The sequence below is a fragment of the Hyla sarda genome, chromosome 2, assembly GCF_029499605.1.
Source record: "Hyla sarda isolate aHylSar1 chromosome 2, aHylSar1.hap1, whole genome shotgun sequence".
NCBI lineage: Eukaryota > Metazoa > Chordata > Amphibia > Anura > Hylidae > Hyla > Hyla sarda.
This window is the reverse complement of record NC_079190.1, coordinates 377,273,969-377,298,119: the sequence shown is the minus strand read 5'-3', so window position 1 is coordinate 377,298,119 and position 24,151 is coordinate 377,273,969. Positions and strand designations below refer to the sequence as shown.

Below are 24,151 nucleotides of genomic sequence, written 5' to 3'. Positions count from 1 at the left end.
GACCAATGGCAGCGCAGGACACTGGATTGCCATGGCAACCCCCCGTTCTGCCCACCCCTGGATGTCGGGCAGAACGGGGGGAGAAAGTGGAGGCCGGTACCTGAGAAGAAGATGGCCTGGAGACCACAGATCATCGCTGGAGACAGGTGCAGGTAGGGAAACGACTGTGGGGGGGGGGTAAAAGGAAGGGGGCAATAAGCGATATTTATTGCTGCCCTTCCTAGTGGGTGCCAACTGCAACTCACAGCATGCCCAGACAGCCAAAGGCTGTCTGGGCATGCTGGGAGTTGTAGTTTTGCAACATCTGGAGGGTCACAGTTTGGAGACCACTGTTAAAGTGGTGCCCAAATAGTAGCCCTCCAGATGTTGCCAAACTACAACTCTCAGCATGCCTAGACTGCCCAGGCATGCTGTGAGTTGTAGTTCTGTAACATCTGTCCCTTCAAATTTAGCAATTTTCATGAAATTTTTGAAAATTGCTGCTCTACTTTGAAGCCCTCAAATTTTTTCAAAAAGTATAAATATGTCCATTTTATGATGCCAACATAAAGTGGACATATTGTATTTGTGAATAAAAATAAAATTTTTTTTGGAATATCCATTTTGCTTACAAGCAGAGAGCTTCAAAGTTAGAAAAATGCTAAATTTTCAAAATGTTCATGAAATTTGGGGATTTTTTTCACCAAAAAAGGATGCAAGTACCAACGAAAATTTACCACCAAAATAAAGTAGAATATGTCACGAAAAAAAATCTCAGAATCGGAAAATTCAGTATAAGCGTTTTAGAGTTATTAATGCGTAAAGCGACGGTGGTCAGAATTGTGAAAAAGGGCTCAGTCCTTAAGGTGAAAAAGGGCTGCGTCCTTAAGGGGTTAAGAACTTAGAGTTTTTCCGTTTTTGCATTTTCATTTTTCCTCATCACCTTCTAAAAATCATAACGCTTTCAATTTTGCACATAAAATTCCATATGATGTGCAACAAAATTGAAGAAAAAAATTCATTTTTGTAAGTTTTGGGGGCTTCCGTTTCTACACAGTGCATTTTTCGGTAAAAATGACACCTTATCTTTATTCTGTAGGTCCATATGGTTAAAATGATACCCTATTTATATAGGTTTGATTTTGTTGTACTTCTGAAAAAAATCATAACTACATGCAGGAAAATGTATACATTTATACGTATAAAATTGTCATTTATAACTTTATTTTTCCATGTACGGGCCGGTATGAGGGCTCATGAGTGATCTGAAGTTATTATCGGTACAATTTTTGCATTAATCGGACTTTTTGATCGCTTTTTATTCCTTTTTTTATGATATAAAAAGTGACCAAAAATATGCTACTTTGGACTTTTTTGCGCGTACGCCATTGACCTTGCGGTTTAATTTACGGTATATTTTTATAGTTCAGACATTTACGAATGCGGCGATACCACATGTTTATTTTTATTTACACAGTTTTTTTGTATCGGAAAAGGGGGGTGATTCAAACTTTATTTTAGGGAAGGGGTTAAATGGCCTTTATAAACTTTTTTTTTTGTTTTCACTTTTTTTGCAGTGTTATAGCTCACATAGGGGGCTATAACACTGCACCCTGATCCCTGCAAAGCTTTGCATGGATCAGCGTAATAGGGGGTTGATTGCTGAAGCCTGTAGCTCAGGCTTGGAGCAATCAAACGCCGATTGGACGCGACGGAGCAATGGGAGCCTCCGCTCGTGTCCTAGCTAATCAGGAAATCGCGATTTCATCGTGATAGTCCCGATCAGCCCGACTGTGCTGCCGGGAAGCTTTTACTTTTGTTTTTGACGCGGCAATTAACTTTGATCGCCATGTCTGAAGGGTTAATAGCGCGCGGCTCAACTATCTGTGCCGCGCGCTTTTAGCCCAGGGTCCCGGCTATCAATAGCAGCCGGGACCGACCTGGTGTGATGCGGGGTCACTTTGTGAAATAAAGGGCCCTGGAACAATAGATCGTCCCTCTGAGGAAGAAAAATTAGCTCCCCTATGGCAAGTTCTTTTAGAAGACTGAACCAGCATCTCTTTGGTGACATCGGGGCTATGAAGATGAATTTTCCTCTTCCTAGTCTCACCTTCTGAAGAGCTCTCATGGTTATACGAATTGGTGGAAAAGCATAAGCGAGATTGAATGACCATGTCTGTTGAAGAGCATCCACTGCTTCTGGGTTTACTCTGGGATTGAGAGAGAAGAAACAGTGAACTTTGCGATTCTTCAGAGAAGCAAAAAGGAATATTTCCGGATGACCCCAAGATTGAGTCAGAGAGAGAAAGACTTTAGTATATAGGGCCCATTCCCCTGGATTCAGAATATGGCGACTTAAAAAAATGGCTTATGGTTGTCTACCCCTTTCTCGATGTACTGCAAAAAAGGATAACATATTTTATTCTGCCCAAAGGAATATCCTTTCTGCTAGAATCCTCAAGGATATGTGTTTTGTTCCACCCTGATGATTGATGAAGTCCCCTGTTATAATATTGTCCGAGTAAACTTTACATGGAAGGTTCCCCACTAGATGTTTTGAAGCTTTAAATATAGCTTTTTAATTCTCGATAATTCGAGGAAAAGGCTCTGGTTTGTTGGGACCAAGAACCCTGAAGATGTAGATTTTCCCACTAAAGCTCCTCAGTCCCACAGACTGGCATCTGTCATTATGGAGATAGATGGAAGGGGAATTCATGGTATTCTTAGCAAAAGATTTTCCTTCTTTAATCACCACTTTTCTTTACAAAAAGAGGAATCTTCATCATGTTTCTAGTGACAACTGAGAGCGATCCCAGGTCTTCAGTATTTGTGACTGAAGTGTTCTGGAATGACTCTGACACCAGGGTACAGCTGGTATGCAGGAAGTCATAGACCCCCAGTAGGGACATGGCTTCCCTTAAGGTAACAGATTTGCATCTCAATACCTTTTTTATCTTCTGCTGAATGGAGGATACTTTTTCTCCTGGAAGAAATGTTTTTTGTACCTCTGAATTCAGGATCATGCCTAGAGAACTCTTGGATCTGGAGGGAGAGCGATCAGACTTCTGGAAATTTATTATCCATCCCAGGTCTTGCAGGCATTACACTGTCCGCTGGACATACAGAGACAGCAGGTGGTGAGAATCTGCAGTGATCAAAAGACTGTCTAGATAGGGAATGATGGTGATCCCTTCTAGTCTCAGGGAGGCTACAACCTCTACCATGACTATTGTAAATATCCTCGGAGCTGAGGATAATCCAAAAGGCAGAGCTTGAATTGGAAATGAAAAACTTTTTTGTTTAACCAGACTACAAACCGAAGGTATTTCTGGTGAGGCTCATAGATTGGAATATGGAAGTAAGCATCTTTTAAATTGATAGTCTCCATCCAGGCGTCCTTTTGGATTAGTGGTATGGCAGATTTCAATGTTTCTATTTTAAACTTTTGAAAGTAATACGTTTGTTCAGACCATTCAAATTTATAATGGTTCTAAAGGAACCCTTGGGCTTTGGGACTAGTAATAAGTTGGAATAGTATGCTAGGCCTTGTTCTTGCTGAGGAAACAGAATAATAGCCCCAAGGGACAACAGATCTTTATGCCTGAGCAGAGTCTCATGTTTGCATTTTCTGATCCTAGAACCGTAATGCGATATCTTTGAGGAGGAGGGAAGGCACACTCGATTCCGAAACCAAACTCCAGAGAGCTCAGAATAAACTTATTTTTTGCCCACTGGCAACAAAATAGAGTGAGTCTTCCCCCACCTGAAGATCGTCATTTTTTACTTGGTAGATTTTTCTTTAGGAAGGACCTTCTTATATGCAGCATGTTCCAGAGTCCTATCTAAGACTGGGTTTAATTTGAGCAGAAGAAGAGTCTCACAATTCCTTTAATAATCCATCCATTTTACGATGTAAAGGATCTTTAAGTTGAGAGCTATCCTAAAAAGTTAGGATGCCTTTTTTACCACTTTAGATACCTAAATCTGACAGAAGTTTGAACTTCAGATTTAATAAAAGAAGCGAAGTTCCTCCAAAAAAAGATGGGGATTCCTGCTGAATTAACTTAACAAACAGGCTTTACATAGGGGCTTATTATATCCTTTATGCCGTATAAAAGCACCAACCCCAAATTTTTTAAGTTTAACTTTGGATTCTTTATCCTTAGATTTCTCCAGGGCCTCCTTGTCTCCCAAAAAGGAGAGAAGGGAATCCACAAGAACAGGGATATATTAAAAAATACTCCCCCCAAAAGAAGTAAGTGTACCCGCAATGGGTCAGCTACTCACTGGGTTGACGGGTCCTGTGCACTCAAGAGATGCAGAGCGGGCAGCGACCGAAACCATCCATGGTGTCCAGAGGATGTTGGATAGACCTGGGTTTGCCCAGGGTTTTTGAAATTGGCCCCCGCCTCCCGAATCGGCATCTCGGCATCTTCCGGTGGGCGCCGCCATCTTGGAAGCTGGAATTCCGGGCTCCGGCCAATCGCAGGAGACGTACGCGTGTGCTACGACACTCGCGAGTGACATCATCCGCATGCGTACAACAACACCGCTAGAACCGGCCAGGGGAACCAGGGCACCCGAGGCCGGCCAAAGAACTAGGTCCCCTGCATAAACTCCAGGAGCGCCGTAGGGGACCGAATGCGGGACCGGAGAGGCACCTCACCAGCAGGCCACGCCCCAGAATGGGGGAAGGAGAGAGGGAGGCTGAGGCAACTGACTCATCCCGCCTGAATTCCACTATACACAGCCCGCCTGGAAAAGGTACAGACCTATCTGCACCCCTACTCCATAGGAACAGGAAACACTGAGGGAGTATGGAGGGAGGGGCCTTTTAACCTCTCTTGTGCTTCCTGTTCTTATGCAGATAGGGGGCAATCTCATGTGGTGCTGTCATGAGTGGACGAAGTGAAAATTAGTTTTAATGACAGTTACCATTACATTTTTTTTTTTGTTTTGTTAGAAATGGCCCTCGAACATTAAGAAAACTACAAGGTGTTCGGGACCCCTAGTGATGAGCTGCAATTTTTGTGTGTGTGGGGGGGGGGGCTGGAAGCAAGTTTAATTTACATGCTGAACTAGAGAAATGAGGCATTACAGAACAAATCTAATGACTGTTCATGTACTGTAAAGACATGTTGGGTCCTCCAGAACAAGAGATGCTCTTTACAGCCATTCACCTTAAAGGAAATCTGTCATCAGAATCACCCGCACTAAACCTGTTACACAGGCTTGTAGTGCGGGTGATCCTGATTAAAACGCTTCTTACCTGGTTAAAAATGGTTCAGTGGTTCTTCAGATATCTTTATTTTTAGTTTTCTGTTATTCCCTGGCTTGGGACTCAGTGGGAGGTGTTACACGTCATTCTAGCTGGGCGGAGCGGCCGCCCGGCTCATGAATATTCATGAACTTATCCTCGTAGTCTAACTCCTTTTTCTAGGTCTGGTGGGGAGGGCTGCGCATGTGCCGCGTTCCGTACACCTGGAAGCAGCGTTCTCCCCCCGGCTTTTCACTCATGCAGCCCGTCTTCTTACTTGTATTGGGCCACAGCTCGAGTGAAGCCGGGGGAAGAACGCCGCTTCCGGGTGTACGGAACGCGGCGCATACGCGGCCCTCCCCACCAGACCTAGAAAAAGGAGTTAGACCACGAGGATAAGTTAATGAATATTAATGAGCCGGGCGGCAGCTCCGCCCAGCTAGAATGACGTGTGGCCGAGTCCCAGATGATAACACCTCCCACTGAGTCCCAAGCCAGGGAATAACAGAAAACTAAAAATAAAGATATCTGAAGAACCGCTGAACCATTTTTAACCAGGTAAGAAGCGTTTTTATCAGGATCACCCGCACTACAAGCCTGTGTAACAGGTTTAGTGCGGGTGATTCTGATGACAGATTTCCTTTAACATAGTGGGGTCCTGAATAGAGAAGTCATATGCCTAATGTTGCATTTGAAAAAAAAATTCTAAGCCAGATAACACCTTTAGGGTCTATTCACACATCCAGTATCCTGCAAAGGATTTGAAGCTACAGATTTGATGCAGAGTTCAGCCATTTAGTTTACAGCGAAATCTGCAGCTTTAAATTCTGCACATCAAGCTGGATATGGTACGTGTGAATGCATTTTTAAAGTCACAGTGTCACATAAAACTTTACTTTGCCACGTCATATTGATATAATTTGCAATTTCACAAAGACCTCATGAAAAATACCTCAGGATGAGGTTGAAACGTTGCACGTAATATTTGATGGGTGAATAAAAGCACTTGGATTTTTTACTACTTTTGCTATCTTCCACTTCTCTACAATTACACAAACCAATAAAGGTAAAAATAAGATACCAATGGTGGCTCCAAATAACAGTATATCCTACAGTACTGACCCGGGGCTCTATGCATCACACCGCCATTCAGCCTATTGATGGCCGAAGCGAGACATCACAGCGGCCCCCTTAGGGACTATTAAATGCAGTCTTTAGTTTGCATACACTGTTCAATTCTATGCCATAGCACAACATTGATCTGTGATATTAGCAATTCTTTGCTCCAGGCTGCCATTGCTCCCTGGAGCATAGGAGAACCGATCGGACAGTAAGAAAGCAGGTAAGGGCCCTCCTGCTGTCCTTGCTAATCGGGACCCATGATTTCACCGTGGGTATCCCAATCAGCTTCAGTGAGCAGCAGGGATGATTTATTTTAAATGTTAGTCTACGAAATCAACTTTAATCGTGGCATCTAATGAGATAATGCCAGACATCACCAGGATCGAAGATGTCGGGGCTGATAGCAGCCGGACCATTCTGCTATGATACTGAGCATGCGTCATAGAATGGGAGCGGAAGCACGGCTAAAAGCTATTTGCTGCAGCCCCTGGCTGTTAATTCCAGCCGGGGGGCCACACGGTGCGGAGCGGGATGACATCACAATCCCACTCTTCTTAGCTGCTCCCCCCCTTCTCAGGACATACTCATGCACCCTGGGGAGGGAAGGGGTTAATATCCAGCATTGGAGATTGTTCTATGCCGGCCATTAGCAGAGCCTCCCCGTCTGCTTAAAGTACTCCATGCAAAAACAGCAATTGTGGCCATAGGGCAAATCAACAACTATGTTACATACTGAACTGTATCCTAGATGAACAATACCTTTAATGAGATCTGCCAAATGATTCTGCTCGACATTTTTCTTGGCATAATTGTAACAGATGTCATCCACTTCAGTTGCAAGAAAATACCAGCCATTCAAAGTGGCTCCCAGTAATGGATATATGCAGGATGCACCGGTGCCTGTGGACAATACAACAGAATTTTTTTGATATTCTACTTGTGCACTATTTACTCCCAAAAATGTTAACAAAAATGCTTTTTCTGTTACAAAATCTCATGACAAAAAAAAATCCAACTATAAAACCACAAGAATAGAAAGAAAGTTATGTTTATATCATAGCATACTTATGTCTCAACTGTTATGAAAAGTGCAATTGACTACAATTTTTAATAACACCAGCAGAGTCCCGCAGATGTATAGTGTATAACTAATCTTTGGTATGCATACATAACTGTAGGAAATACAGCATGAAATCTGCGCATTTCTAAATTCTCCAAATTTTTTGCCTTCTGGCTACAATTTTTTTTCAGGTATCAGTAGATCATACTGTGAACTTTCAACATGGATAGTATTTTCTCATTTTTGTCCTTTTGACAGGATTGGCTGTCTGATTCTGTGTCATTAGACAGAAGGTTCAGACATGTTGGATTTCAACTGCCCAATCCATATGTTTATGGAAAGTTAAGTTGCAGCTGGCAAAGTCTGGCAGTGGCTCACCCTCCTCTATCGATTCTGAAGATACAAACATTTGGACAAGGCAAACGTTTATGTGTATGGAAGTATCGGAAGAGATAGCTGTTGGCTGAACATTCAGCTGAAAGTTATTTCATGTATTTAGCTACCCTGAAGGGGTTTAGCCAGGAATAGAAAAACTGAGCTGAAACACCACAAACAACCTGAGGACAGACATGGTGCTGTTATTGAAAGAGATTAGCTCTAATTTTCTAATCCTTGACAAGGGGGTGTGCGGTGAAAATGATCATATCTGCTTCCACCATGCCCGGAGAGCCAAAGGCAGACTGGGCATATTGGGAGTTGTAGTTTTACGACAGCTGGAGGCCCACTGGTTGGGGAAAAACTGGTATAAATACTACAATAACAATCAAATATGACAAATTATTGTAGCATGTAATATTAACATAATCTACAGGATAATTAAACAATATATCATGTGATTTCTTTAATATGTGCACTACAGTACATTATGTCTACAAGTCTACAGTACATTGTGTCTACAAGTCCCCAGTACATTGTGTCTACAAGTCCCCAGTACATTGTGTCTACAAGTCCCCAGTACATTGTGTCTACAAGTCCCCAGTACATTGTGTCTACAAGTCTACAGTACATTGTGTCTACAAGTCTACAGTACATTGTGTCTACAAGTCTACAGTACATTGTGTCTTCAAGTCTACAGTACACTGTGTCTACAAGTCTCCAGTACACTGTGTCTACAAGTCTCCAGTACACTGTGTCTACAAGTCTCCAGTACACTGTGTCTACAAGTCCCCAGTACACTGTGTCTACAAGTCCCCAGTACACTGTGTCTACAAGTCCCCAGTACATTGTGTCTACAAGTCTACAGTACATTGTGTCTACAAGTCTACAGTACATTGTGTCTACAAGTCTACAGTACATTGTGTCTACAAGTCTACAGTACATTGTGTCTTCAAGTCTACAGTACATTGTGTCTACAAGTCTACAGTACATTATGGACCCGTAGATGTTGGAGTAGTCTAATGCTTTAGAACGTATACAGAAAAAAAAGGTTAAGAGCGTGCTCGATGGATTTTGCCTACATAAACTGCCCCGGTTAAGAGCAGCATGGTGAAAACCTGCTGAACACGGAATATTAATCCAACACCACACTACTGTGCTACAGACAAGACCCGTTGCTTCGTACCACTCTCTTACACTTAACAGATTTTGTCATTTAACATCTGATTAAAATGTAACTTCATTAGAACTTTTCTAAAAAGGAAAAACAAAATCCATTCTGCTCAAGTTAATAAGTAATGAAATGCATTAAATCTCAGAAAATATAATGATGTTCCCACAATTACTGAGAAAAATCAATAGACAGCAGGGAGTGTTGGATAAAATCATAATACACCAGTATATGGGAAGCGAGAAGCAGCTACAGACTTGTCCTTGAAAGGCCCGGGAGGAGATCTCATTAGTTAATACAGCTATAGAACATTGCAAGGGGGCTTCTTGAGAAAGATGAAGCAACTTCCATATTTCAATTCCCAACACTGAACTTGATGCTTAACTATGGCTGTGTTGCAGTAAAAGGTTCTGTGCACGATTAATCATCATCGGTCAGAGCATCCATGAGCCAAGACTCCAATGGATTGTTAGAATGAAGGGGCCATGCCGCTCTGGCATATCTCCAATAGAAACTGATGAGGATCCCAATCCATCAGCTTTATTCACCAAAATATCAGCAAGGCCTCGGTATGTTTTATGGATCCAAAATATGGAATTGTACATGAGTCTCAAAAACAACAGAAATCAAGATGGGCGTTTTGCTTCTTGAGTGCCACAGTCATTTTGTTCCTGCAATTGTTGACTCTTTGCATGTAGAGACCAATGATAATGTTTAAATGGGCACTGTCAGATCCATACATTTTTTATATGTTGTTACTTATGAATATTAAAGACCTTTTCTAATATGGTTGTTTAATTTTTTTTGTTAATATTTAAGAAAACAACCCCTGATAATCCCACCACTAGGGATCCCCATACCTACTGGGACAATAACCAGTCCTGCAGCAGCCTCAGACTTGTCCATGGGTCATTGGCAAGAGATGATGCATGGACAAGGCTGCATAAGCAGACCAAACAATCACCTCCCACCACCACAAGGAGGGTCACGCCCCCTTCCCCTGAGAAGATTTCTTACACTGTGAGAATGAAAAGTGGTATTTTTATAATAAATATAGGTGTTAGAGGCAAAAAAAATAAAAAATAAAAAATTAGATGTACATGGTCAGGATTAGCTACTGAGTAACAAATTTTTTAAGGGATCTGACAGGTACCCTTTAAGCACAAGATAGCATTTTTTGCAAATCTGACCACTGTCACTTTAAGCATTAATAACTCTGGGATGCTTTTACTATTCATTCTGATTCAGAGAATATTTTTTTGTGACATATTATACTTTATGTCAGTGGTAAATTTTCGTTGATATTTGCATAATTTCCTGGTGAAATATTCCAAAATGTTATGAAAAATTTTAAATTGTTTTATTTTTTACTTTGAATCTCTCTGCTTATGAGGAAAATGGACATCCCATAAATTATATACTGATTCACATATACAATATGTCTACTTTATGTTTGCATCATAAAGTTGACATGTTTTTACTTTTGGAAGACATCAGAGGGCTTCAAAGTATAGCAGCGATTTTCCAAATCAGAATTTTTCAGGGCCCAGTTCAGGTTTGAAGTGGATTTGAAGGGCCTTCATATTAAAAATACCCCATAAATGACCCCATTATAAAAAACTGCACACCTCAAAGTATTCAAAATGACATGCAGAAAGTGTGTTAGCCCTTTAGGTGTTTCACAGGACTAGCAGCAAAGTGAAGGAGAAAATTCAAAATCTTCATTTTTACACTCGTATGTTTACAATTTAACAAGGGGTAAAAGGAGAAAAAGCCCCCCAAAATCTGTAACCCAATTTCTCTCGTGTAAGGAAATACCTCATATGTGTATGTAAAGTGTTCTGTGGGTGCACTAGAGGACTCAGAAGAGAAGGAGCGACAATGGGATTTTGGAGAGTGAATTTTGCTGAAATGGTTTTTGGGTGGCATGTCGCATTTAGGAAGCCCCTATGGTGCCAGAACAGCATAAAAAAAAAAAAAAACACACCTGGCACACTATTTGGGAAACTACACCCCTCAAGGAACGTAACAAGGGGTACAGTGAGCCTTAACACCGCAAAGGTGTTTGACAACTTTTCGATAAAGTCGGATGTGTAAACAAAACAAATTTTTTTTCCCACTAAAATGCAGTATGGAAATACCCCATGTTTGGGCTTAAAGTGTACTGAGGGCGGACTCCAATGCTCAGAAGAGAAGGAGCGCCATTGAGCTTTTGGAGAGAGAATTTTTTTGGAATGGAAGTCGGGGGGCCATGTGCATTTACAAAGCCCCTGTGCATTTACAAAGCCCCTGTGCTACCAGAACAGTGGACCTCCACATGTGACACCAATTTGGAAACTACTCCCCTCACAAAATTTAATAAGGGGTGCAGTGAGCATTTACACCTCACAGCCCAGATTTTTGGAACAGTGGGCTGTGCAAATGAAAAATAAAAATTTTCATTTTCACGGACCACTGTTCCAAAAATCTGTCAGACACCTGTGGGGTGTAAATTCCCACTGCACCCCTTATTACATTCTGTGAGGGGTGTAGTTTCAAAACTGAGGTTACATGTGTGTGGGGGGGGGGGGGGGGGGATCCACTGTTCTGGCACCATAGGGGCTTTGTAAACATACATGGCTTTCAATTTCAGACACATTCTCTCTTCAAAAGCCCAATGGCGCTCGTTCTCTTCTGAGTATTGCGCCCGCAGAGCACTTTACATCCACATATGGGGAATTTCCATACTGAGAAGAGAAGGGGCAAAAAATTTTGGGGGGCTTTTTCCTATTTTTGCTTGTGAAAACGAAAAATTTAGGGTAACACTAAACTTTTTTTCATTTTCACATCCAACGAAAATTTATTAAACACCTGTGGGGTGTTAAGGCTCACTATACCCCTTGCTCTGTTCCGTGAGGGGTGTAGATTCCAAAATGGGGCCACATGTCGGTATTTTTTTGTGTTTATATCAGAACTGCTGTAAAATCAGCCACCCATGTGCAAATCACCAATTTAGGCCTGAAATGTACATGGCACGCTCTCACTTCTGAGCCTTGTTGTGCACCCGCAGAGCATTTTGTGTCCACATATGGGGTATTTCCGTACTTAGGAGAAATAGCGTTACAAATTTTGGAGGTCAAATGCACATTGCGCTCTCTCACTTCGGAGCCCTGTCGTATTTCAAGACAACAGTTTAGGGTCACATATGCGGTATTTCCGTACTAGGGAGAGATGGACATGCCTCATTATCTGCATAATGAAGGCATTTCCGAATGGCCTCGAACCGCTTCCGTGTCATGGCCATACTGTAAAGCGGGGTCTTGTATAGGACGTCCCCGCTCCAGAAGTGCCTGACACTAGGCTTTTTGTCCAGGCCCATATGCAGCAAGAGGCCACAAAATGTCCTCATCTCTGCTGCATCAATGGCGCGCCATTCATTGGGCCTGGCCAAAAAAGAATCTGGGTGGTGGGCGATGAACTGCCTGGCGTACAGATTCGTCTGCTCCACCATTAGATTGACCAGGCCGTCACTGAAAAAAATAACTGAAATAGTCAATTTCAGTGAAAACGGCCGTGTCAATCCGGATTCCGGAGTCGCCAACAAACTCCGGAACCCGTGGCTGATAACCCTCTAGGGGTCTCCAGACAGGTTCACCGGAAGGGGGCTCCGGTAAACTTGTCTGGGGGGTTGGACTCCTAGTACCAGCGGCATTGTCGCTTGTACTAGTGCCGGCCACTGGGCCACTATCATGGGGGGTGCGTGGCGTCTCCGCCGCCGTACAGGGGACTATGAAGGGACGATGAAGAACACAGGAATGTTGGATCTTCATCGTCCTCACTGGCAGATTCGGAATCGGAGGCATGAAAAGCGTATGCCTCCGCTGCCGAAAATGCCATCGCCTATTTCTACGGTGGCGGGGGGTGGTGGTGGGGTTGTGTTGGGAGGGGTGGGGAGTATGTACTGTGTGTGATTGGTGTAACTATAAACTGTATGGGGGGGGGGGAAGCGCTACAGCCCCCCAAAAAATGGGGGCCAAATGCAGCGCCCTGAACCCCTAATAGGGCCAGAGTCACACTGAAAAATTGCGGCGGACCCTTGGGGACCTATTAGGGGGTCGGGGGAATTTTTTTAAAACTTTTTTTAACTTTTATTTTACTTTTTACCCTACTTTTCCCTGGGCTGCATTCTTACCCTGATCTATGGGGGGGGGGGGTCTTCTTTCCTTCTGTGGGGGCTCCGATCTCAGCAGAGGGGGGGTTCCGGTCTACCTCCAGTAGCTCTGACCGCTGACTGAACCCAGCCAGCCGCGGGAGCTGCAGGAGGATGCGGTTAACCCCTCCCCTGCAGGCTGCTATTGGCTGGTCTAGCCAATAGCAGCAATCCTGGGGGGTGACGAAATCACCACCTCCCCATAGATACAGGAGGTGATCGGTGGTGTATCCTACACCCACGATCAACTTGTATCTCCGGGTCGGCGGGTCACCAGTGACCCGCATCACCAGAATCGCAGCTATTCACAAGTGTGAATTTGCTTGCGTTTTTTTGCGATCGCCGACATGGGGGGTCTAATGACCCCCCTGGGCGTTTGCACGGGATGCCTGCTGAATGATTTCAGCAGGCATCCCGGTCCGATCCCCACCCGGCGGGGACCGGAATTGTCCATGACTTACGCGTACGTCATGGGTCCTTAGGTACCAGGGTGTCATGACGTACGCGTACGTCAAGGGTCCTTAAGGGGTTAAACTCACCTGGGACAAGTAACAGGTGTGGGAAATATAAAAATCACACCTGAAAGCAGATAAAAAGGAGAGAAGTCCACTTAGTCTTTGCATTGCGTGTGTGTGTGCCACACTAAGCATGAACAACCGAAAGAGAAGAGAACTGTCTGAGGACTTGGGAATCAAAATTGTGGAAAAATATCCACAATCTCAAGGTTACAAGTTTATCTCCAGAGATCTAGATTTGCCTTTGTCCACAGTGCGCAAAATTATCAAGAAACTTGCAACCCATTGCACTGTAGCTAATCTCCCTCGGCGTGGACGGAAGAGAAAATTTAATGAAAGGTGTCAACGCAGGATAATCCGGATGGTGGATAAGCAGCCCCAAACAAGTTCCAAAGATATTCCAACTTTCCTGCAGGCCCAGGAAGCATCATTGTCAGCACAAACTATCCGTCGACATTTAAATGAAATTAAACGCTATGGCAGGAGACCCAGGAGGACCCCACTGCTGACAGAGTCATAAAAAAAGCAAGACTACATTTTGCCAAAATGAACTTGAATAAGCCAAAATCCTTCTGGAAAAAAGTCTTGTGGACAGATGAGACCAAGATAGAGCTTTTTGGTACAGCACATCATTCTACTGTTTACTGAAAACAGAATGAGGCGTACAAAGAAAAGAACACAGAACCTACAGTGAAATATGGTGGAGGTTTAATTATGTTTTGCTGCCTCTGGCACTGGGTGCCTTGAATGTGTGCAAGGCATCATGAAATCTGAGGATTACCAAAGGATTTTGGGTCGCACTGTACAGCCCAGTGTCAGAAAGCTGGGTTTGCGTCCGAGATCTTGGGTCTTCCAGCAGGACAATGACCCCAAACATCCATCAAAAAGCAACCATAAATGGATGGCAACAAAGCACTGGAGAGTTCTGAAGTGGCCAGCAATGAGTCTAGATCTAGACTTCCCCTACAGGAAGTGATAGTCAAGGGATCAAGCCCCCTGGGATCAATCTGTTATTCTTTGCCGTGCAGAGCAGCGAGACTTCAAGACAGATTGGGGGCGCACACGCAGGACGCATTTTCAACATTATCGGCAAAGTTAGATGCTGATACCGATAACTTACAAAATCATGAATAACGGCCGATAATATCGGCCAATCCGATCATCGGTCGATCCCTAAACCAATCATCCATAATGGCGGACGTAGGTCCCCTCACCTGCCTCCGTCCGTCTCCCGGGGTCTTCTGCTCTGGTCTGAGATCAAGCAGACCAGAGCAGAAGATAGTCGATACCACTGATCAGTGCTATGCCCTATGCATAGCACTGAACAGTATTATCACTCAAATGATCCCTATGGGGACTATTAAAGTGTGTAAAAAAAAAAAAAAAAAAAAAATAAGTTAAAAAATAAGTAAAAAAAATTTGAAAAATCCTCTCCCCCAATAAAAACGTAAATAATCAGTCTTTCACATTTTGCCCCCCAAAAAACGTAAAAAAAATTATTAATAAACATATTTGGTATTGTCGCGTACGTAAAAGTCTGAACTATCAAAATATATTAATTATCACGTATGGTGAATGGCGTAAACATAAAAAAATAAAAAAGGCCAATATTGCTGCATTTTTTGTCACATTTTATTCCCAAAAAAATTAATAAAAATTGTATAAAAAGTAAAACCTAAGCAAAAGTGGAACCGATAAAAACTACAGATCACAGCGCAAATGAGCCCTCATACCCCGTATACGGAAAAATTAGAAACTGATAGGCAGTCAAAATAGGGCAATTTCAAACAGTAATTTTGTTAAAATAGTTTGAATTTTTTTTTAAGCGGTACAATTATAGAAAAGCATATAACATGGATATCATCTTAATCGTATTGACCAACAGAATAAAGAAAACATGTAATTTTTACCGGAAAGTGTACAGCGTGAAAACAAGACCTTCCAAAATTTGCTAAATTGCGGTTTTCTTTTCAATTTTTCCACATAAATAATATTTTTTGGGTTGCGCCGTACATTTTATGGTAAAATAAGTGATGTCATTACAAAGTAAAATTGGTGACGTAAACAACAAGCCCTCATATGGGTCTGTGGATGGAAATATAACAGAGTTTTGATTTTTAGAAGGCAAGGAGGAAAAAATGAAAATGCGAAAATAAAATTGTACCGATTAAAAAACTGTACCGCTTAAAAAAAATCTCAAACCATTTTAACAAAATTAGTATGTTTGAAATTGCCCTATTTTGACCACCTATAACTTTCAAAATTTTCCGTATATGGGGCGGTATGAGGGCTCATTTTTTTGCGCCATGATCTGTAGTTTTTATCATTACCACTTTTGGTACTTAAGTTTTACTTTTAATAAATTTTTTATACATTTTTTTGGAATAAAATTACAAATAAAGCAGCAATTTTGCACTTTTTTTTCTACGTTTACGCCGTTCACCGTACGGGATAATTAACAATATATTTTAATAGTTCAGACTTTTACGCACGCGGCGATACCAAATATGTGTATACATTTTTTTTTACGCTTTTTTGGGGGTAAAATGGGAAAAACTGACGTTTTAATTTTTTTTATTTATCTATTTATAGCAATCAATCAGTTGGTTGCTAATACTGTTCAGTGCTGTGCATAGAGCATAGCACTGATCAGTGTTATCAGTGATCTTCTGCTTTGGTCTGCTTTATTTCAGACCAGAGCAGAAGACCCTGGGAGACAGCCGGCCCCAGGTGAGGGGACCTCCGGCTGCCATGCTGGATGATTGGATCCCCACGGCAGCGCTGCGGGCGATCCGATCATCCATTTTAAGTACTCTACTGCTGCAGATGCCATGATCTGTATTGATCACAGCATCTGAGGGGTTAATGGCGGACATCCGCGTGATCGCGGATGTCCGCCATTACTGACGGGTCCCTGGCGGGTCCCCCTGGCAGCCGGGACCTGCCGCGCATGACATGAGCACCGCTCCGATGCTCGCGGTCATGGCGGCACGTAAATGTATGTCATGGTGCGTTAAGTACCACGGCACCATGACGTACATTTACGTCCATTGTCATTAAGGGGTTAAGGCCAAAATGGGCCTGGTCCTTAAGGGGTTAAAGAGGCACTGCCTTTACAGGGATGTGGAAATCCTATTGCCTGATGCCTGGGACATGCAGGTGAATTTTTCCGGCCCTTAGCCCGGCTTCGAGCAAGTAGAGTCGGACCTGACAAGAGAGGCGGCGCTCAGCAGACTGTATGGAGTGGGCTCCTGACTCCAGCCCGCTCCTACTATGCAGCCCCCGGCTGTTCTCAGTAGCCGGGGGCCGACGCTAATAGCCAGCATGCGGCAATCACCACGGCTGGCTATTAACCCCCTATCGCATCTGCATCTAAAGGGACATGTGAATGCTCCCTGGTGGGCTAGATCGCCCCCCCACCCGCAGCGCGATCCCGAGGGGGTGGGGGGGTAGGCGGAGATTCACTATAGAGGGCTTACCTCTGCTTTCCTGGTGTCCGTGGCTCTGTCATATAGAGCCTGGCTGGACTAGGCCCTATCAATGGATCACAGAGCACACAGATCTGTATGAGGAATCTAATGATTCTAATAAAGTGTAAAAAAAAAAAAGTTTTAATAAAACTTAAGACACACATTAACCCCTTCCATGTTAAAAGTTCAAATCATCCCCTTTTCCTATATAAAAACATGTAAACATAATAAAAATAAACATTTAGTATTGCTGCATGCGGGATTGTACAAACTATTAAAATATAACATTATGTATGCCATACGGTAAATGACGTAAATGTAAAAAAATAAATAAATACCAAACCACAGAATTGCAATTTTTATAATATCCCAGAAAAAAAAAAAGAGTTACAAAGCGATTAAAAAGTCAGATCAATATCAAAATGGTACCAATACAAAAAACAGATTATGGCGCAAAAAATGAGCCCTCATACAGCCTGGTATGTGAAAAAAAAAAAAAAGCTACAGGGGTCAAAAAATGGCAATTAAAAAAAATTGAAAAATTTCAGAATTTTTAAAAAATTTGTAAAACATGATGGAAACTATACAAATCTGGTATTGCTGTCATCAGGCTAGCCTAAAGTATCAAACTAACATGTTAGCTCAACCACAAGGTAAATGGCGTAGAAAAGAAAATCACCAAATTTGCAAAATTATCTTTTACTATTTCACTTCAACGAATATATATATATATATATATATATGTATATATATTTGGTCCAGAGAATATGTTATTGAAGGTATCATTATAGTAGTTAGTTATGGCTATTATAGGGCGAGGAGGAAAAAATGAGAGTGTAAGGGTGCGTTCCCACCTGGTGTATATGCAGCGTATTTCACTGTGCGCAAAATTTGCGGCAGCAGCGGGAAATACGCTGCGTATTCCTCGCTCACTATACACACAGGGCTTTCCGGCAGCATCCCTATGCGTGTAGTGAGTTTTAGAGGTGGGGCCGTGTACCGGTGTGACTGTGACGCGCAGCTCCGCCTCCAAAACTCACCGCACACATAGGGCTGCCGCCGGAAAGCCCTGTGTGCATAGTGAGCGAGGAATACGCAGTGTATTTCCCGCTGCTGCCGCAAATTTTGCGCAGCATGAAATATGCTGCGTATACGCCTGGTGGGAACGCACCCTAAAAGCGAAAATTGGCCCGGACAAGTGGATCGTCATGAGGGACAAGTAGCTTTTGCTCCGTTTTAGTCCTGTGGACAGGTAGTTTGTTTTTTTTTTAAAATAAAATTTCCATACCCCTGCATTATAAAAAAACATTTTATATTTTGTAGTACTACTGATGAGATGACTTTTTTAAATATACACTTTAAAAAAAAAAAATAGTTAAAGTTCTCAATTTTACTGTAAATAAAAAAAAAAAAAAAAAATGAAAATAGCCACCACTAGGGGTCATCTCTCCTTATGCAGAAAGACTACTCTGTATTTTGAAGCATACTGAATACCAACTGTAAAGTGTGTTGGTATCCAGTATAGGAGATCATCATTGCACCACTAAAGCCTTCAGCTGTTCCTAAACTACAACTCCCATGATGGGAGCTGTAGTTTTGCAACAGCTGGGGGTACAATCTTTGTAAAACTCTGTTTACCTCTGTACGGTTTGAAAACGGATGTCCGGTTGCATACGGTTTAATAAGTTTAAAAAAATAAATAAAAAAAAAACACATACGGTTTTACGTTTGTCCTTAATTAAATAAAGTTCTTCTTGTTCTATTTGTGGCAAGAACTTTCGTCGTGCACTGCGCATGTGCAAACTGCAAAACCAGATGGAACCGTACACACATATGGTTCAGTACGGTTCCCATAGACCACCATTTTCTTTTTTTAAACGTATATGGGTTATATCCGGACATAAAACCGTAGTAGACTACGATTTTGCGTATGGGGAAAAAAACGGATAAAACAGTAAATGATGCAAAACGTACACAATCTGATTTGCAATACGATCCATACATTTTTTTTTCACTGAAACTGGATACGGGAACCGTACTGCAAAAACCAGATGTGATTGCAGCCTTAGAGCTGTGTATTATCCAGCTGTGTGCCTCCAGCTCTTGAAAACTACAGACAAAGGATGTGTGGGCATGCTGGGAGTAGTAGTTTTGCAACAGCTAAAGGCAACATTGCTCTAACACAGTGCTTTACAAACACTGCAGCTCCAGCTGTTGCAATGCAAAACTACAACTCCCAGCATGCTTGAACAGCCAAAGCTTTCTCTGACTCCTGAATGACAAAGAAGCTGATCAGACATTCAGGAGTCTGTGAAAGCTGAATGAGACACATAGTGACAGCTATGATAGAAAATGACAGCTATGATAGCCATGATAGAAAATGTATGCATAAAAACTACTGTGCAGTGATTTGCAGACTGCCAGGCTGCTCCCAGACTCCGAGCAGATGAGTCCTCACAGTGAAGAAGACAGACAGACACTCCCCCTCCACAAGGCAAGAACAAAAAGCAAGTGATCAACATATAAATAATATTTGTTTGGGATATTTAGGTCCTAGACACATAAAATTATATGTGCATGATCAGGATTAGGTACTGAGTAACATATTCCTTTTTTTTTTTTTTTTTTTGCATACCGCTTTAAGAAGGCAATTTCCAAATTTAAAACTATTACTGGAATTTCTTTCAAGGAGGAGTGATTCAGGTAGTCATGGAAGGAGATGAAACTGCTGCAGATTGCTTCCTGGCACCATCATGGAACAAAGATGGTCTATCTAATGCTACTCTGCTCTCCGGCTGCAGCCCCTCACTGACTCCCACTATAGATATTTCATTGAATAGTTAAGTAACAGATGTGCGTGTCAACTGTCCGCCAAGGTCATAGGTCATGACGCCCCTATGGTTGTCATATCATCATTTTGATTTGAAAACAGACGACTAGAACCCAGCGGAGATGAGTAGCAAGGGAGTAAAGTGAAATCTGCATATAGCATATTAGCAAGATTTTAATGACAATAAATTAATATGTCCTCATATTACATAAAACCCATTAAAAGAAATTGACTAAAAAAGACCATAAATAATTTTTATTATAATTAAGTAGATTTTTCTGTCATAAAAAATTGGTGGAAGAAATACAAGGCATAACTTTGGATGATCTACTGTACATATTCACTTTGTGTGCTGTGGATTCAATGGAAAGAATCCCCATGTGCAATTCCTATCGCCCGACGCCCGGGACTAGCAGTTTTGGGCGCTGGGCAGGTGAATTTGTCCGGCCCTTAGCCCGGCTTCGGGCAAGCAGGGCCGGACCTGACAAGTCGCCCGGACCTCTGCAGTCTGCCCGCTCCATACTCTGCAGCCCCCGGCTGTAAAAACCTGTGTCCTCCGAAGCAGAGCAGGGGAGATGAGAAGCTGTGGATTTGTCTTCTCTCCCCTGCTCTGCAGACGTGCGGGGGGAGATGAGGGGGCGAGGCTTCTTGCTCCGCGTGCAGACCTGCATCCTCTGCTTTCACTCCCCCCAGCTGTAGCTTCGGAGAGCTGAGGGGAGGAGGCACGTCTGCACGGGGAGATGCTTGCGGCACTATCAGGGGAGTATGGAGCGGGCTCCGGACTCCTGCCCGCTCCATACTCTGCAGCCCCCGGCTGTTCTCAGTAGCCGGGGGCCGCCGCTAATAGCCAGCATGCGGCGATCGCCGCGGCTGGCTATTAACCCTTTATATCGCCGCTGTCAAAGCTGACAGCGGCATCTAAAGGGACATGTGAATGCTCCCTGGTGGGCTAGTGGGGTGGATCCACTACAGAGGTAGCCGGAGGGATTACCTCTATTCCCTGCTGTCCCGCTCTGTCATTGATAGATCCTGGCTGGACTAGGCTCTATCAATGGATCACAGAGCGCACAGATTAATAGAGTTCAATAGAACTCTATTCATCTGTCTGAGGAATCTAATGATTCCTCATATACGTGTAATAAAGTGTAAAAAAAAAAAAAATTTTAATATAAGTTTGAAAGACACACATTAACCCAGTGGTCTACAAACTGTGGCCCTACAGATGTTACAAAACTACAATTCCCAGCATGCCAGGACAGCCGTTGGCTGTCCGGGCATGCTGGGAGTTGTAGTTTTGCAACATCTGGAGGGCCACAGTTTGAAAACGGCTGCATTAACCCCTTCCATGTTAAAAGTTCAAATCACCCCCTTTTCCTATATAAAAACATGTAAACATAATAAAAATAAACATATTTGGTATCGCTTCGTGTGTAATTGTACAACCTATTAAAATATAACATTATGTATCCTGTACGGTAAATTTAAAAAAAAAAAACCAAACCACAGAATTGCAATTTTTATAATATCCCAGAAAAAAAAGTTAAAAAGCGATTAAAAAGTCAGATCAATACCAAAATGGTACCGATACAAAAAAACAGATTATGGCGCAAAAAATTAGCCCTCATACAGCCTGGTATGCGGAAAAAAAAATAAAGCTACAGGGGTTAATAAATGGCAATTAAAATTTTTTTTAAAAGTCCAGAATTAGTAAAACATGACTATACAAATCTGGTATTGCTGTAAGCAGGCGGCCTAAAGTATAAAACTAACATGTTACCTCAACCACAAGGTAAATGGCGCAGAAAAGAAAAACACTAAATCTGCTAAATTATCTTTTACTATTTCAATTTCACTTCCCTAAATACACACACATATATATATATATATATATATATATATATATATTTTTTTTTTTTTTTTTTTTTGGTTCGGAGAATATGTTATTGAAAAATTAAAAGGTATCCTTATAGTAGGTAGTTATGGCTATTATAGGGCGAGGAGGAAAAAAATCAGAGCGTAAAAGCGAAAATTGGCCGGGACAAGTGGATCGTCATGAGGGACAAGTAGATTTTGCTCCATTTTAGTCCCGTGGACAAGTAGTTTTTTATAAAATTTCCACACCCCTGGTTAAGTGACACGTCAGTAAATTAGTTAAGATGGAGTAAAATTCCATCATGTTAATTGGGTCTTAACCAATTTAGGCATTGCTCTAATTTTTTTTCTTGGTTGATACTGAATAAACTCTGTTCATTCTGATATCAAATGAGAAAACACACATGCAGAAATGACGGTAATGTTTTTTGTTGGCAACTCTCTTATTGGATCCTTACTGGTTTCAGCAAACTTATTGAGTGAGATTAACCAAACCTTGTGCAAAGGAACAGCAGAGCAGTTGCCCATAGCAAACAATCAGATTATTTTTTATTTTATTTCAAAAAGGCCTCTGAAAAATGATACCTGGAATCTGATTGGTTACAATGGTCTACTGCTCCGCTGTTCCTTTACACAAGGTTTGATACATCTCGCCTATTATATTTTTTAACCACCGATTTGATGGCACATGGCTTTCTAGACAGACACTATAGTAGAAAACGAAATGACAGGTAAAAAGACAAATTAGAAGACATAACGCATCTAATGGTCTCATATAAATGAATTTATGTATTATAGAATAGTAAAATCCAGCATTCCTTGTGTCAGTGGTAAATGAATGCATCCTGTTGCCGGGTACAATCAATTATTAGCCGGCTCAAGGCATGCATAGAAAACAAAATCAATTATCAGCCACTTGCATTCAAGAGGTTTTTAATTCGACAATTTTAGGTGTAATTACACATGAGATTGACAGCCTGAACGAAGCCAGCAGCCCATACATTCCCCAGAACTAAGTGTTTCTATAGATTAATCCTGTTAAGCCTGAACCTGAGCAGAGTACATGGAGAGGCTGTCTGTGGCTGAGGATATCCCTGCTTGGCTAGTCACCTGCTGCATCACTAATCACAGTCATTGAATTCAAAGTTAATCTCTATTGCCGGAGCAGTTTTACCGCATTTGCAGCCCCTATAACAATAGGCAAATGACTATGAGGAAAGACCTCAACTAAAAGAATGTTCTTAATTGATCCAACTATTCTATCTGGTGACATCAACTGAAAAAGATTTGGGGGAAATTTATTAACAGAGAAAAACTGTTTGTGTATATATTATTCCGCAAAAATTATGCTAACTGTTGGAAATGTATCAAAACAGTGCATATGACCCGATACACTTAAATGGCCTGTCATTTGGAAAAACTTTTGACATGTTCTAGTGACATCCAAAAAGTTTGGATTACTAGGCATATTAGGTACATTTTCCTTACTTCAGAAGCCTTCTGACCTGTGCACCATTTTAGGCAAATAATACTGGCAGACAGCTGGGGCTACACGGCAATTTCTGCTTGCATGACCAAAAACCACCAGATCATATGACACTGATTCATGCAAGTGCCCACGACCGCAATCCTGTGGTCCCATGAAATCCATCAGAGACTTTATCTGTACCACTGTTTTCAGTCAGTAAGCTGCTGCTGTCAGCTAGTCCATAGCCTACACTTTATTTTACATGCAACAAAATTGTATTTAATGTAGGCAACAAAATGGGGGCTGCTCTCTCACCCAATCTAACATGGTGCATGGAAAAAACACAATTGTATGTTGGATTCTAGTCTCCAAATAATTGTATGATGCCTGGCATGTGTCATGCACACGTCCTACTTTAAGACAGCCCAAGCACATGGTCATTCCTGGGTGTTGTACAGTTGTCTTGTTAAAGGAGATATATCGTGCACAAAAACGTACCCCCTATGCAAAGGATAGTGATACGTTTTAGATTGTGGGGGTCTGACTGCTGGGACCCCACGATCTCCTGCATGGGACCCAGGCTCTCCCCGGGAATGGGGGCTGTTGACTGACCCACCCACGAAGCAGAGGCCAACAAGCCCCCTCTATGTTTCATTATAGGAGAGACATTTCTAAGGGACAGTCGGGTTCCCAGCTGTCGACCCCCCCCCCCCACCACCACCACCACCACCATGATCTAAAACTTATTCCCAATTCCTTTGAATAGGGAAAAAGTTTTTTTGCCTGATACTTCTTTATACTTATGTCTCTCCACATCCAATTTCAGATCAGACAGGCGAGCTG

General features: G+C 42.2%; 1 protein-coding gene across 2 annotated transcripts in view; it reads right to left on the bottom strand.

Annotated features, from left to right (window-relative positions):
• METTL16 (methyltransferase 16, RNA N6-adenosine) overlaps positions 1 to 24,151 on the bottom strand; it is a 120,923-nt gene that overhangs the window by 64,404 nt on the left and 32,368 nt on the right. For both annotated transcript variants that reach the window (XM_056558458.1, XM_056558459.1), the window contains exon 4: positions 7,118 to 7,258. In XM_056558458.1, coding sequence (XP_056414433.1) covers positions 7,118 to 7,258 — 141 coding nt within the window. The remainder of the gene's footprint in view (positions 1 to 7,117; positions 7,259 to 24,151) is intronic.